Genomic DNA, 13,499 nt, shown 5'->3' on the forward strand with positions numbered 1-13,499 from the left:
TATAAATATATAGTAAAAGTGTTTTTCAAAACCGTATTATGAGTTTATATATGTACGTATGTATGTATGTATGTGCTGATTTATTTAGACAGGAACATAAATAACTCGAAGTATTTCGGTAACAATGTTTGATGGTATATTAGTATCCATATCTTCTCTTTCCATTTGGTCATCACTAGTATTGATTGCTAGTACACGTAAACGATGATTGAATACTTTTTCGGCAGCAATGGTAACTAAATCGGGGGTTATAAAATCTCGTTTAAAAAGTACAGCAAGTGATTTTGTAACAGTAACCAGATCCTGACTGCATCTTGCTGTTACTCCGCCTTTGATTCGAGGATGTGTTCTGATACCGACCACAATATCTCGAATATAACGAGTGATATCAATATTAACATGAACCTTAGCTGCGTCCTCGGCTAAATTTTTTATTTCCTCGTGTCTCATTAAAGCATATCTTCTATAACTGGACTGTCGATAAAGTGTATTCGTTGTACTTGAATTTGAAAACATATCTTCTTCAAAATTATAACTTATAAAAAATCGATCCATCTAAAAATAATGATAATAATAATAAAGAATCAATATATAACATTAATATTTTTTTTTATTTATTTTTTGTTTTACCAAGTGAGGCAAAATAGATAATCGATTATATCCCTGCGCTAATACGACTATTACCAAAAAAGATGGCTTTGGTACATTGTATTTGATATTGGATATCCTTAGTTCCTTGGTAGCAATGAGCTCCAATAAAAGTGCCTGGACAGATTTATCAGCAGCATCTAGATTTTGCATAATTAGTGCTTGAGCCATTTTTGTAGACATGGTAGTAGTCGTATGAGATCGTTTTATATCTTCATGTTCGGACCAATAAGATCTATCCTTCTTATGGTGAGTTATTTCTTTTTGTGATATTGAGTGTGCATAATTTGTTGTATGTGTGAGTATCATAGGCCTGTTTTCTCTCTTTTTTAAATTAAAATCAAGTGGATTAATAAGTGATGTTTGATGTACAGAATCGTCATCTCCTAAAAATGAGAGCTAATAGGTTGTATTTTAATATAACATCAGTGTTTATGCATTTCTTTAATACCTTGATGCTCGTATTCCGGCTATTAGTCATCTGGCCATTATTACTTGCATGAAATCTTTCAGAACGTTTCGAGTTAATTGTCTGTGTAGAATGAGTAGCCTTATGCAAGTGTGCTAATATGACTACGTTAGTATAACTTTTTTTTTTAAGATTGATTAATTATACCAGCAACATTATCTTCTTTTATATTAAATAGTACATCAACAAGATCATTTTTTGTTTGGTGCTCATGACAATTCATGTCTACAGTTGTGAATCCAAATAGACAACGACTAATCTATTGATATTATTTTTAAAATGAGTTGTTAAATTCACTTTTACATTACCTGTGTGGTCATGTGAGTTACTTCTTCTACTCGATTAGGAGGAGCTGTTAAAATCAGATGCTTATCTCGACCTGAAATTAAACATAATAAAATTGAAATGAACAAATCCTGATTGAAAGAAAAATTGGCCTGTTTTCTCAGGATTGCCATGCGAGTTTTAATCCATTCTTTATGTTCTTGAGACATGATTATTTATATAACAAAAATGCTTTTATTTCATTTCTTTTCGAATCAATTGGAAATTTAATTTCAGACATAATAGATAAAAATGCTGGCAGGTGACTAAAAAAAAATGGACAACTGTGTTGAAATATTAAACAAAATCTAGTTCTCTGTCAACACATCTATTGTAAAATGACTCTGAGCATCTAGTCCAATCAAGACATTCTTTTGTGAAAAATTATTAAAACGTTAAACAAGTTTCAGTCATTGTTGAATAACAGTTGCCAAAGTAGTTGATGCTCTAAAAACTTTAACATACAAAAATGATAGTAATCGACAGAGTGAATAAGTTCATTGACAAAATGATTAAAACCGACTAACGGGAGAAAATGGACATCTAAATTCACTAAGGAGTTGGGAACTGATCTTCAAGTTGTTCAAAGATGATGAAAAACTACAGACAAAAAAAAAAAAAAAAAAAAAAAAAAAAAAAAAAAAGGAAACACCCCACAAAAAGTCTGTTATTTAGTAACGATAATAAAAGCATTTATCAGGAAGCATCATAATCACACAAAACAATAGGTTAACGACAATCGGCAGCAAACCATAGGCGATATTATTAGGAGAAAAAAAACTGCTCAACTAGAAGAATTCAAAACCTTCAAGTTGCGACTTAATCACTTGAAAAATAACATATGCATAACGATGAGGAGGAATTGTGTGGATAACTTACGGAAGAAATATAAATAATTTATGAAATGAAAGGAATCTGATCATGGTTATATGAAAAAAACTATGAACTTTTGTATAGATGAGTCCAGCCTCTACAATTAATATGAGAATTAATTAGGCTAGATAAGCTAGTAGGATTCCTACAATAGCAAAAGCATCAAAAAGTAAATCATCCTATACGGTTATTAGGTGCTATACATTAGCTTAATTTTCTTCTTATCGCATTAGAGAAGCCATTTCAGAAACTAGAAAATGTAACGTTGTGTTACTAGACAATAGCGGTAATGAAGCAGTTGAAAAAAGATGAATCATTGTCCAGAAAAGCTGAAGATAACAGTAAAGTTTATAAAGGCACTGTTATTCAACAAGATGTTACATTTATTTTAGTTTATAAGCAAACTTGTTGACAATACAGATATGATAAGAAGTTTGAAAGAAAGTTATTTGGTATTGGATAATGATTCAATTCATAGGTCGCAGCCTTTAAGACGAAGAATAAAAAATAAAAATAAAATGGCTACTATTTTATTCTTTTGGGGTGAATCCTACTGAGAAACTTGAGTATTATCAAATGATGAGAAAAGAAAACTTATCAGTTGCAATTACTGATACTTATAATCAAGTTCTTATGGGTGATTTTTATGATTTTTCTAATCATTTTAAACATAAAATCATCAAATTCCATAATAAAGCACTTACATGAGCCTATTTTCAAATCATATTGTGATCTTTTGACAGATATCAAACAGTTAAAGAATAGTATAATTATGTGTCTTTTTTCTCTTCCTTGACTCATTAAATTCAGGCATAAAGAAGCCAATAACTTATTTCGTAGTTACAGCTTCAAAATTATGGTTGAAGTTCCTCTTTGGATTAGTACCTCAACATTTTACAGGTACGCCCTTCTTAGGTTGCCCCATTTGTCCTATCATATGCAAGTTAAATACAGCTTCCTTACTAGAAAAAAAAACCAGTTTTTATGATAGCTCATATTACTTCCCTTCGACTTTAGTATGAAAACCTTTCTTTTTTCTATAATTTTTGTTCTATTCCTTTTGTTTATTATCTTACGAATACGAGTAAACGAAGACAAACAAATGTTATTCGTATAATTTTAAACAGTTGATTTAGTTACTGGCAAATCAGTCAGCTCTGTTGCATAGAATATACTATTAGTAAATTGTATCATCTGAAAGAAAGGAAAAAAAAAGGCCCCCTCATCTTCTTTCATCCGCAGTGTAAATTTTGTGAACAGTCTTTATTCCTTTCTTCAATTGTTATATTGTTTAATAGAACCAGTTCTAACCGTCTCTTCCTCTAGCTTACTGTAAATTTTATTAAACTGATGACATTCTAAAAAGTCTTGTCAACTTCAATCCGTTATTAAGGTCATCATAGCTTTGCATAATATCATCTTCTGAATCGACCAACATATTGTAACAATTATTCTCTGTCACTTAAGATTGTACACGAGTTGGTTAAAAAAGATGGTTTTTTTTTTTTTTTTTTTTTTTTTTTTTTTTTTTTTTTTGTATAAAAGTGACTAAGGTGTCGTATATTTTTAGGCAGTCAGTAATTTTGTTATGTAAATAAATAAAGTGTCTGAAGACTACGAGATTGGATGCTTTAAGAAAAAAAAGAAAAGTATGTCTTACGGGAGAATTTGATGAGCATCCTGTGAAAACTGAATTTTGCCAATTCTAAACAAGGATCTCTGTAATATACCTAACGGCGCCCCATTTCCCCCCTTTTTTTTTCAAGTGGATCCATAAACTGTAAAAATGTATTTTCTCTAACTTGAAGATTTTGTTGTCTTTTTCTTTTCTTTTTATTTAAAAAAAAATAAATATAACGGGTTAACAAATAAAAAACAGTATATTTATAAAGTTATCTTATTTCTTGCTATATACCTTACGAACCTGTTTAGAATCTTGTATTTACTTACATTATTAACAGCAAAACTATAACTTGTTTTTCTCTACTATTTAATACTTGACTCTTTTTTTTTTATTTATTTACTCTGGGATATTACAAAATGTACAACAAAAATGCAAATAAATGTGATAGATATGTATGTTTTTTTTTATTTTATTTTATTTATTATACAATGAATTCTAGATGCATTTATATATTACTTGAATAACAAAGCTAATAATATAGATTGATTCTAAAGATATTCATAAAGAATTAAAAAAGATCAAAGAAGAATCTACAACTTCTAAATTAAGGAATAAGCAACTAAATAACGACGCTTATTTGAACAAAGCTATTAACAATAACCATAACAAATTACCATTTCATTCACAAGTAAAATTATATATCATTTGATCATCTTTATCTCGATAATAATATTAATATCTATTTTTTTTTTTTTTTTTTACATTATAGTTGAAATTAACAAGAGATAAAAAAGAATGTTTGTATAGACAAAGTAAACCAGTTGTTAAAATCGATCAGCAACAAATAGTTCAAGATTTTTTTGAGGATAATCAGAGACGCTACCCTGCAGAGAATACGGATAATCTTATTGAACCTGTCCCCATTTTGAAGATTAGACCACCAAATAGAATTAGACATTTGTTTGTTAAGCAACAAGATAGCATGACTTTATCTAAAGAACCTTTTACTACATCTTCATCCAGTCCCCATACTCATCTTATGGATGAACATAATACGCAAAAATACATCAAATTATCTGTTGAACAATTAGACATAAAGAAACAAATGATGAGAGATTCTACTAGAGACATGAAAGATATACAGATTAAATGCACAAAGGAATCTGAAAACCAGTCTGTTTTTTATTCCAATGCTAATGGCTCTGCTTTGAGCTTTGAACACGATATAAACAAGTTACAATATGAAAATGAAGAAGAACTTCATATGAAAAAAGTAATGCTTGAAACATCATGTATTTTGAAACAAAGTGAGCGTCTATCTGGTAATGAAGAATATATGAATATAATTTACGCAAATATATTTGATGAAGAGACTCATTACCTCGTCAACTTGAAAGATATTGAAGAAAGACAAAGAGAAATCACTTGGAGATTGCGCAGTCTAATCATTGACTGGATTGTACAAGTACACTACAGTCTCGGTCTACTCTCTGAAACTTTGTTTTCCGCCGTTAACATTATAGACCGATTCTTGTCTCACCAATCAGTAGCTCTGAATAAATTTCAATTAATGGCTATTACAGCATTGTATATAGCAGCCAAAGTTGAGGAATGTGGTGGTCATCCCTCAGCTCAACAATTTGCACAGATGACAGATGGAGCATTTGTGGTTAAAGATATCATACAAGCAGAGATGCATATTTTACGTATTATAGACTATCAACTTTGTTATCCTAATATGCTAATATTCCTAAAGCGTCTATACAAAAGCGAAGCTTATTGTGATGAGCATACAAAACTACTAGCAAGATATTTTCTAGAGGTTTCAATAATTGAGCATCGATTGATTGGTACGAGAGGATCTAAATTAGCTGCTGCTGCCTTGTGGATGTCAAGGAAAATGCTATTTAAGGGGAATTGGAATCATCATTTAGTTAGACTATCAGGATATAAACGTAATGATTTAAAGCCTATAATTGAGATTATGATTCAGTACCTTTCCAAGGCGACACGCGATACACTATTTACTAAATGGTCCAATCAGTCATTTTTAAAGGCGTCTATATTTGTTCAAGAATGGATTCATAAGTATTGTGATATTCAAACTGAAGAAAGCTAATACGTTTTGTTTGTGATAATATTATTAGATTCTCATAAAAATTATCGTATAGAAAAAAAAAAAAAAAAAAAAAAAAAAAAAAAAAAAAAGGCAAAAGATTAAAAGAAAACTATCATTTAACATAGCTGTATCAAACAATTGTATTATTCTGAGGCTATCCATACTTATAAAGCTCGTGTTATTTCAGTTTGAATGTATTTTTCTTGTATAGTACTACCAGTAATAGTAAACAGCTTTTTATGGAGTCTATTATTTCAACTTTACATTTACTAGGCATTCTTAAAGGATACAATCAGTGAGAACATTTCATTTTTGTACAGTTCAAACCCTTTAGTGACCGAAAATGAACGTATTTTTATAAGATTTATTATAAATGTATTCAAGTACAGCATCAAAAGAAAAAAGTAATTAATACCATTAGACATTCTCTTCACTTTGTTTTATTATTCTCACTAAGCTAAACATTAAATAAGTCGCATAATAAAGTCGGTCTTAATGATGGCAATATAAGCAAAAACAATAAATAATTATCGGGTTTGTGCCTCGCAGTAAAAAATTGCTTTATACCCAGCATAATTAGGTATTGAACTATGTATTCTCTACTTTTATTAAATAAAGTGTCAAATGGTAATCACTTATTATGATAACTTGAACATTACATCAATATAAAGAAAAAGCATGTCATACACTTGGCTCTTTTTTATTTTCAGTATGCATTTTTCTAAAGCCGATTAATTACAATTGGCTAATCAAAAAGATTACTATGCAACTTCAGGATATTTATCTAGAGGAGACGCTATCGCTATAGCGATAGATAGGTTTAATATAGAAACAGAAAAATTTTTTTATCAAATTAGTCACCTATATACATATGTGTGTGTGTGTGTGTGTGTGTGTGTGTATATATGTTGTGTGTATATCGATACATGTAACCAGAGTAGCTTTATCTTTGGATTGTCGAGAAATACATTAATATTCTGGTTTTAGGAGCTCTACTTCTGGATCAGAAAACCTATAAAAGTGGATCAAGAAGGCCTTCGTTTCCAAGAAAATTTCATAAATTAGGATAAAGAATGATTCACTCGATAATAGAAACAAACACACTAATTTGGAGACTTTGAATGTCTATCTGCTCAAAACTCTACTCATAATTTCACTAAGCATGTATTGATAATCCTTTAATACATCTTTTTTCTTAAGAAAAAAAATGTAAATTATGTTAATACTTTAAAGAATCTGATTAGAAAAAAAATAGAATGAGATAAATAGTGTTCTTTCTGAAGAGTATAAAGGAAAATATAGTGTCATCATGAGAAATAATAACAAATAAACTGAAGGAAAAACATTCGGCAAATCAAAATAGTAACAGTAATAATAAGCCACTGAAATTCAATATCTATTTTTTTTCCCTGTTTATTCTTTTTTTTTTTTTTTTGTTTTGTTTTTTTTGTATAATAAAATGGGAAAGATTCAAAAGAAAGGTATAACAAATTGATGAATTTCAAGATTTTTCATTGTTTTACTCATAAAATGATTAGTTGTTGAAGGTCAACCAAAATCTATGTCTAAATATGCAAATGCTGAATTTGAGCCAAAGAATGGTAAGACTTTTATAAAATATGTAATAGCCTAATATTGATTTTTTTTTCAAAAACAAAAAAAAAATAGCAAAGGAGCGTATTGAACACGAGCTTCGATTATTACATGTTCGTAAACAAGCTATTACAACTACCAAAAATAATGCACCAGCAGTACATAAAGTAAAAAAGGCAACAACAAAGAAGAAGGTTAACTTAAAGAAACAAAAAAAATTAGCCCGAGCACTGGCTTTTGCAGATAAAGAAGAAAAGAAAATTGAAGCAGCAGTGGCAAAAGCAGAAAAACGAAAACTTGGAAAGCAACTTTGGAATTAATTTTTTTTTTTTATTTTATGTTCCAAGACCTCTATTCTTTCCTCGAATAATTGCTTCGATAGGCGCAATAATACCATCACCTTTAGATCCCAATGCTTCACCTTGTTTCCATCTAAACAAAAATATAAATAAATAAATTGTCCATTATTTATTTTATAGTATAGTATAGTTAGACTTATTACCCCATAGCTGCAAGCATTCGATGTCCAACATTATTTTCATCAATAGGCGCAGCATCAGAAGCGACAACTGTTCCATGAAATATGCGAGTTTGTGATTGTTTCTTTTGAACTATACTTGTTCCACCACTATTATTCTTTTGTTGATATTTACTTATTTTTTCCTTTGTTTGATATTTTGCAGCAATTCTATTTCTATCATTTATATTTGATTGTACAGTTAAAAGATAACGATTTAGATTGCTTCGATCTTTCGGTATACAAGTGTTCTGAGTTTTAGTGATAACAGTACACCTAGAGTCGCCAACACCAAAACTTTGAGATTTGACTTTATAAAAGTTTGCAATGATATGAATTTGCTTCCGAACTTTACTAGGCATAGGACTAAATTGAAGACTTGAAATACTTTCATCTTGAATAAATTCACGAATACGCCTATTTTTTTTTTTTTTAGTAACTGTAATATATACATTTATTCGTAACTTACTCGTCTATTTTCAAGATTTGATTCGTTAATTCTTCTTTATCACCTTGATATTTGCTGTTTCCTTTTTTATTTTTGTTTTTATTTTTCCTTTGTTTTTTGGCTTCTTGTTTTTGTTTTTTGCGAAGTTCCTTACGTTGCTGCTTTTCATACCATCTTCTCATACCAGGCTTTAATCCAGGTGGAACATCTGCTAAAGCTGCCTTTAATGTTTGTCCGAATATCTCAGGATCAACCAATGTGTTATATTCATTATTTTGTGTCTTATTAACATTGGAGTTTTCTTTTGTAGGTTGTTTTTCCTTTTTCTTTTTACTCTTTGTAATATGTTGTTCTTCTTCTTCAATAAGATCATCTTCAGATGAAGAAGAGAGGAGATGGTTATCAAGCATAGAATAATCATATATTTCTTCTTCATCAAGGTCATCTTCTAAATTAATATTATTTTCTACAGACCAAGTTAGGAGATCATTCAAATCTTCACCTTCTTCCATTTCAATATTTTCAATATAATCTCTCATAATAAGCATATCTTCTTCCAATAAATCATTATCTGTACTATAATGATCTATGTCACTTTCTTGATCATCGTCATATTCACTTTCCTCCAAATCACTGTTTTCTTCTGAACTATCATTTTCTATTTGTTCACTATAATCAATAGTCTCGGTATATACAAGCTTAGACTTAGTCTTATTGTTGTTTATGCTTAATAAGCTCTGTAATTCATTTTCAGCTGCCCTCTTTTCGTTTTCATTTAATGATAAATTTGATAAATTGTTACTAATAGTCTCTTCTTCATTTATATCATCCTGCTCAATCTCTATTATATATTTGTAAATATAAAGAAATGAAACTGAATTTTACTTATTGGTCCCTACCTTTATTACTTAGATCTAAGGAAGAAGATGACCTTGTAAACAATACCTTTTTCAAATATTTTGATTTTCCTTTTGTACTACCAAAATTTACTGCGGAAGCAGAAGATGATATGCCAAAACTTCTAGAGGCATCTTCATTTTGGTTATCATATAAGGGTTTACGCAAATGCTGATTCACTTGATTATTTCTCTTTTTATTCTTTTTGTTTTTTCCTAAAGATGGATTTTAGTCAATTCATATTATTCTCCTTTTTTTAAAAAAAAAAAAAAAAAAAAAAAAAAAAAAAAAAAAATATTAACCTTTATATTTGCATTGCATTGTCTCAGTTTCTGAATTTTCTTCATCACTACCGAATTGACCATATATTCTAAAATCATCATCAAAATCGTCCACATTAGATTCTAGCTTGTAAACATAGCCTAGGGAAGTAGGGATCAGAGTTCTATTACGGCCTCTGCCTCCTCCACCTCTACCATTTCTTCCTCTACCATTGCCTCTGCCATTCCCTCGACCATTGCCTCTACCTCTACCATTGCCTCCTCTATTCCCTTTTTTACTGTAATTAGGCATCACAAATTTTTAATGAAAATCTATTTTTTAGAAAGAGAAAAAAAAAAAGAGAAGAAAAAAAACCTCTTTTTTAGTATACTGCTTTATGTTGCTAAAGATGAACAGCAGTCGTATGTGACGGACCTTCAATATTGATATTATATTTGGTTTAGTATGCACTTTACTTTTTTTTATTTTATTTTTATTTTTATTTTTTTTTCTACAGCAACGAAATGTCATCAATCAAATCCGATCCTCGTAGGGAAGATGCGATCGTTCCGTTTCATCTCCCTCGTAAAGCTGAAGATGAAAAAGACTGGTCACAACTACTTGCTACTTTAGTTTGTAAGTTGCAACATATGTTCTGACATTATCATCAATTAGATTAATTTTTTTTTTTTTTTTGAATAGCTATGGGTAGTATTATGACACGAGTAAGTTATTGAATAATTGGTTGGTGTACAAAAAAAAAATCTAAACTGAAATATAGAACCGTTATAAAATTATTCCTTGGATTGCAGCTTATTTTGGTCTTACAGCCACTTTAAATACCAGAAAGACATTCAAAGCAAAAGATGCCATGACTAACAGTGGCGCTTTGTAAAGACAAGAGGTTTTTTGTTTTGTTATATGCATTTGACTAACTTTTTTTTTTTTTAAAAAAAAAAAATGATAATAGGCTTGCTTTGGTTTCACTTTTTACTTTTTATCTTAATTTCTATCTTGTTCACAAAAAATCAATGGAAGCTGTTGAAAATGGTGATATTAAGCTTATTTAAAGGCACATTCATGTCAATAAAATAAATGCGTATGAACAGAAAGAAGAGAGGCTTGTAAAGATGCATACTTTTATGTATACTTTTTTTTTGGAAATAAAATAGAATGTTACACTTTAATAGTAACAAATGTGCGATAATAAATAACGAACTAATAGTACATCATTAATGGCGTTTCTTGATATAAACTTTCATTCCATCTTTCATTGGTAAAGTTAATGAAAATTCGTAAGTGACAATTTGTCCAGGAACCAACTCGAAGGTATAACGTTTTAATAACATTGCGACGCAAACCAACGCTTCAAGTGTTGCTAAATTTTGTCCTAAATATTACAATTAGATTAATAAATGTACCTATTATATATATTATACTCTACTCTTACCTAAACAAACTCGAGGTCCAACATGGAAAGCAGGCCATTTACTTGGAGATTCTCGATGTAAATGCCCTTCTTCATCAATCCATCTTTCAGGATAAAACTCTTTTGCATCTTGTCCCCAAATTTTTGTGCATCTACCTTGTGCATAAGGACTCCAACTAACATAATAACCAGCTTTGATAATCGTACCATCTGGCCAAACATCATCCTCTAATGCATATTTTTGATTAGCAGGTACAACAGGATGTAATCGAAGGGTTTCATAGAATCTAATAAATAGAGGAATTGAATATACTATAATATAATATAAAAACGAAATAAAACGTTCATATATATGTATATATATATATCTTACACGGCATGAAGATATGGCATTTTATCAATAGCTTCATAAAGCTTTGGTGGATCATGTTCAATATCATCTGTAATATGATCACGAATTTCTTCCAAAATCTTTTGTTCAATGCGTGGATGTAACATTAAATTATAGAATAACCAAGACAAGGTTTGTGCAGTGGTATCTCTACCAGCAATGATAAAATTCAATACGGTATCTCGAAGTTCAGTATCATTTAACTTTTCTCCCTTATCATTTGTTGTATTCATGAAACGAGAGAGTAAATCTTTATGTCCCACAACACCATCAGCAATCTCTTTACGTCTTTTGGCTATCATTTCAGCAGCAAATGAGTCAAGTATATGTAAATGATCTTTTGTACTCATTTTCCAGGGTGTAAGAGAAGAGCTCAGATGTTCCATTAAAAACTGTAAAGGATTAATAAATCGTCGAGCACCTAATCTTTGCATATGATCAAATGAGACGGCAAATGGGACCTTTTCTTTACTTAAAAGTGAGTTCAATTGAACACCAAATCCGAGACTATAATAATATAAATAGATGAGAAGAACGCTACTTATTATGTCTAATTATTATTATTTCTTTACAAAACAAAAGAATCCAACGTGAATCTAAACATGATATCTTGAAGGTCAATAATTGATTTGTCTTCAACTGCTTTGTTAAAAATGTCGTTACATATTATTTTGATTTCCTTTACAAAGACACTAAATCACAAAATCAGTTAATCTATAAAAAAAAATAAAAGTAAAAATAAAAAATGTTTATCTCGTACTCTGTAAATTCGTCTCTAAAATTCTTTACATTAAAAATGAAGCTTGCAGTCTTTCGTTGGTATTTCCAGTTTTCTCCGTTAGCATTAAAGATACCATTTCCAAGTAGCTCTTTCAGACTACTGTTAAATTTTGGACCCTTTAAATAATTTTTGAAGTTTCCTACAGAAAAAAAAAACCCCCCTTATTGTATTAGTATCATCATATATTGGGTTATTATTGACTTATTACCTTTTAAAAAGTATTCGATATTTTGAGGATCAATTGTGTTTACTGTAGTAGGATTGCCAACTACAGGGAAAGTACTAGTAGTTATTTATAAATAAGAAAAAAAAATAAATAAATAAACCATGTAATTATATACATATATATTTTACAATGTCAGTACACCAAGCTTTTCATACTGATCTATTTGATAATCATGAATACGAGAAATGTTCTTCAATAAACTAGTTAAATGTCCAACAACTGGATATCCACTATTGTAAGCGATACCCTCAGGATGCTCATAAAACAAAGGTCTGTCATGATACTTTAGTAAAAGAGGTACAATAACAGAGGAAGCTACTGCAGTGACAATACCAATAGTTTGTAATTTATGATGGTCGTCTGAAGAAGGCATAATATTTTTTTTTTTGTGTATAAAATAAGAAAAAAAAAAGAAAATAAATACTTTTAGATATTTTTTTTTTTTTTTAGCTTCTTATCTTTGCACTACAATCACCAATAATGTAATCTTTTTTTTACCCTTTTTTCTTTTTTTACTGTTACACGACACCTATGGCAGTAAACCTTTTCTTAAATTTAAGCAGTCATCGTTTTTTTTAAAAAAAAAAAAAAAAAGCTTATTCGGAAAATGTTGAAAAATTGAATTATGAAAATGACACAGCAAGTCATCCATTTATATTATTAACAAGCTTGAAGTCGTTCCATTGTCAAATTGAATATTTCCTAGACTTTTTTGAATTTACTGAATCACAAGACTTCGATGATAAATTAAATTGGAATATCTCTTTATAGCGAATTGTTAGATTTCTAGGCTCTTTTAATTTATCATTACCGAATAAAAAAGTTAATGTATGCTAGTGAGTAACCATTTGTAACACCTGATAATAACGAAAGCTTTACAAGTCATTGTTATATAAACA

General features: G+C 29.6%; 5 protein-coding genes across 5 annotated transcripts; 2 read left to right on the top strand and 3 right to left on the bottom strand.

Moving 5' to 3' along the window:
* Positions 1-84: 84 nt before the first annotated feature.
* BX663DRAFT_435618 (uncharacterized protein) lies at positions 85-831 on the bottom strand (the record flags this gene model as incomplete). Its single annotated transcript, XM_051523136.1, has 2 exons — positions 85-438; positions 631-831. The coding sequence occupies 2 exons, from the start codon at positions 829-831 to the stop codon at positions 85-87; spliced, it is 555 nt and encodes a 184-aa protein (XP_051382284.1).
* Positions 832-4,156: 3,325 nt separating this feature from the next.
* BX663DRAFT_561425 (cyclin-like protein) lies at positions 4,157-6,109 on the top strand. The gene is made up of 3 exons (XM_051531924.1): positions 4,157-4,390; positions 4,480-4,626; positions 4,708-6,109. Exons 1-3 carry the CDS (start codon positions 4,355-4,357, stop codon positions 6,055-6,057), a joined length of 1,533 nt encoding a protein of 510 aa, XP_051382285.1. The 5' UTR covers positions 4,157-4,354; the 3' UTR covers positions 6,058-6,109.
* Positions 6,110-7,895: 1,786 nt separating this feature from the next.
* Positions 7,896-10,206, bottom strand: BX663DRAFT_510667 (uncharacterized protein). The gene is made up of 5 exons (XM_051527780.1): positions 9,815-10,206; positions 9,515-9,727; positions 8,637-9,456; positions 8,153-8,584; positions 7,896-8,082 (listed from the first exon to the last, which is right to left on the bottom strand). The coding sequence occupies exons 1-5, from the start codon at positions 10,083-10,085 to the stop codon at positions 7,986-7,988; spliced, it is 1,833 nt and encodes a 610-aa protein (XP_051382286.1). The 5' UTR covers positions 10,086-10,206; the 3' UTR covers positions 7,896-7,985.
* A 91-nt stretch (positions 10,207-10,297) lies between these two features.
* BX663DRAFT_486632 (uncharacterized protein) lies at positions 10,298-10,843 on the top strand (the record flags this gene model as incomplete). The annotated part of the gene is made up of 4 exons (XM_051524689.1): positions 10,298-10,409; positions 10,476-10,498; positions 10,555-10,664; positions 10,744-10,843. 4 exons carry the CDS (start codon positions 10,298-10,300, stop codon positions 10,841-10,843), a joined length of 345 nt encoding a protein of 114 aa, XP_051382287.1.
* A 162-nt stretch (positions 10,844-11,005) lies between these two features.
* Positions 11,006-12,973, bottom strand: BX663DRAFT_552237 (cytochrome P450; the record flags this gene model as incomplete). Its single annotated transcript, XM_051531353.1, has 7 exons — positions 11,006-11,163; positions 11,224-11,489; positions 11,576-12,100; positions 12,166-12,285; positions 12,354-12,513; positions 12,583-12,656; positions 12,729-12,973. 7 exons carry the CDS (start codon positions 12,971-12,973, stop codon positions 11,006-11,008), a joined length of 1,548 nt encoding a protein of 515 aa, XP_051382288.1.
* Between the last annotated feature and the right edge of the window lie 526 nt (positions 12,974-13,499).

The sequence above is a fragment of the Cokeromyces recurvatus genome, assembly GCF_025118155.1.
Source record: "Cokeromyces recurvatus strain NRRL 2243 chromosome Unknown BX663scaffold_14, whole genome shotgun sequence".
In the NCBI taxonomy this organism is placed as follows: domain Eukaryota; kingdom Fungi; phylum Mucoromycota; class Mucoromycetes; order Mucorales; family Mucoraceae; genus Cokeromyces; species Cokeromyces recurvatus.

What these genes read in the sequence shown, in the direction of transcription:
- BX663DRAFT_510667 (XM_051527780.1), bottom strand. Translation starts at nt 10,085, where the DNA reads ATGCCTAATTACAGTAAAAAAGGGAATAGAGGAGGCAATGGTAGAGGT. An exon ending in AATGCAATGCAAATATAAAG is followed by an intron (nt 9,728 to 9,814) that starts GTTAATATTTTT and finishes ATCCATCTTTAG; the next exon opens with GAAAAAACAAAAAGAATAAA. An exon ending in CGAATGCTTGCAGCTATGGG is followed by an intron (nt 8,083 to 8,152) that starts GTAATAAGTCTA and finishes ATTTTTGTTTAG; the next exon opens with ATGGAAACAAGGTGAAGCAT.
- BX663DRAFT_561425 (XM_051531924.1), top strand. Translation starts at nt 4,355, where the DNA reads ATGTACAACAAAAATGCAAATAAATGTGATAGATAT. An exon ending in CAAATAAATGTGATAGATAT is followed by an intron (nt 4,391 to 4,479) that starts GTATGTTTTTTT and finishes CTAATAATATAG; the next exon opens with ATTGATTCTAAAGATATTCA. An exon ending in AATTACCATTTCATTCACAA is followed by an intron (nt 4,627 to 4,707) that starts GTAAAATTATAT and finishes TTTACATTATAG; the next exon opens with TTGAAATTAACAAGAGATAA.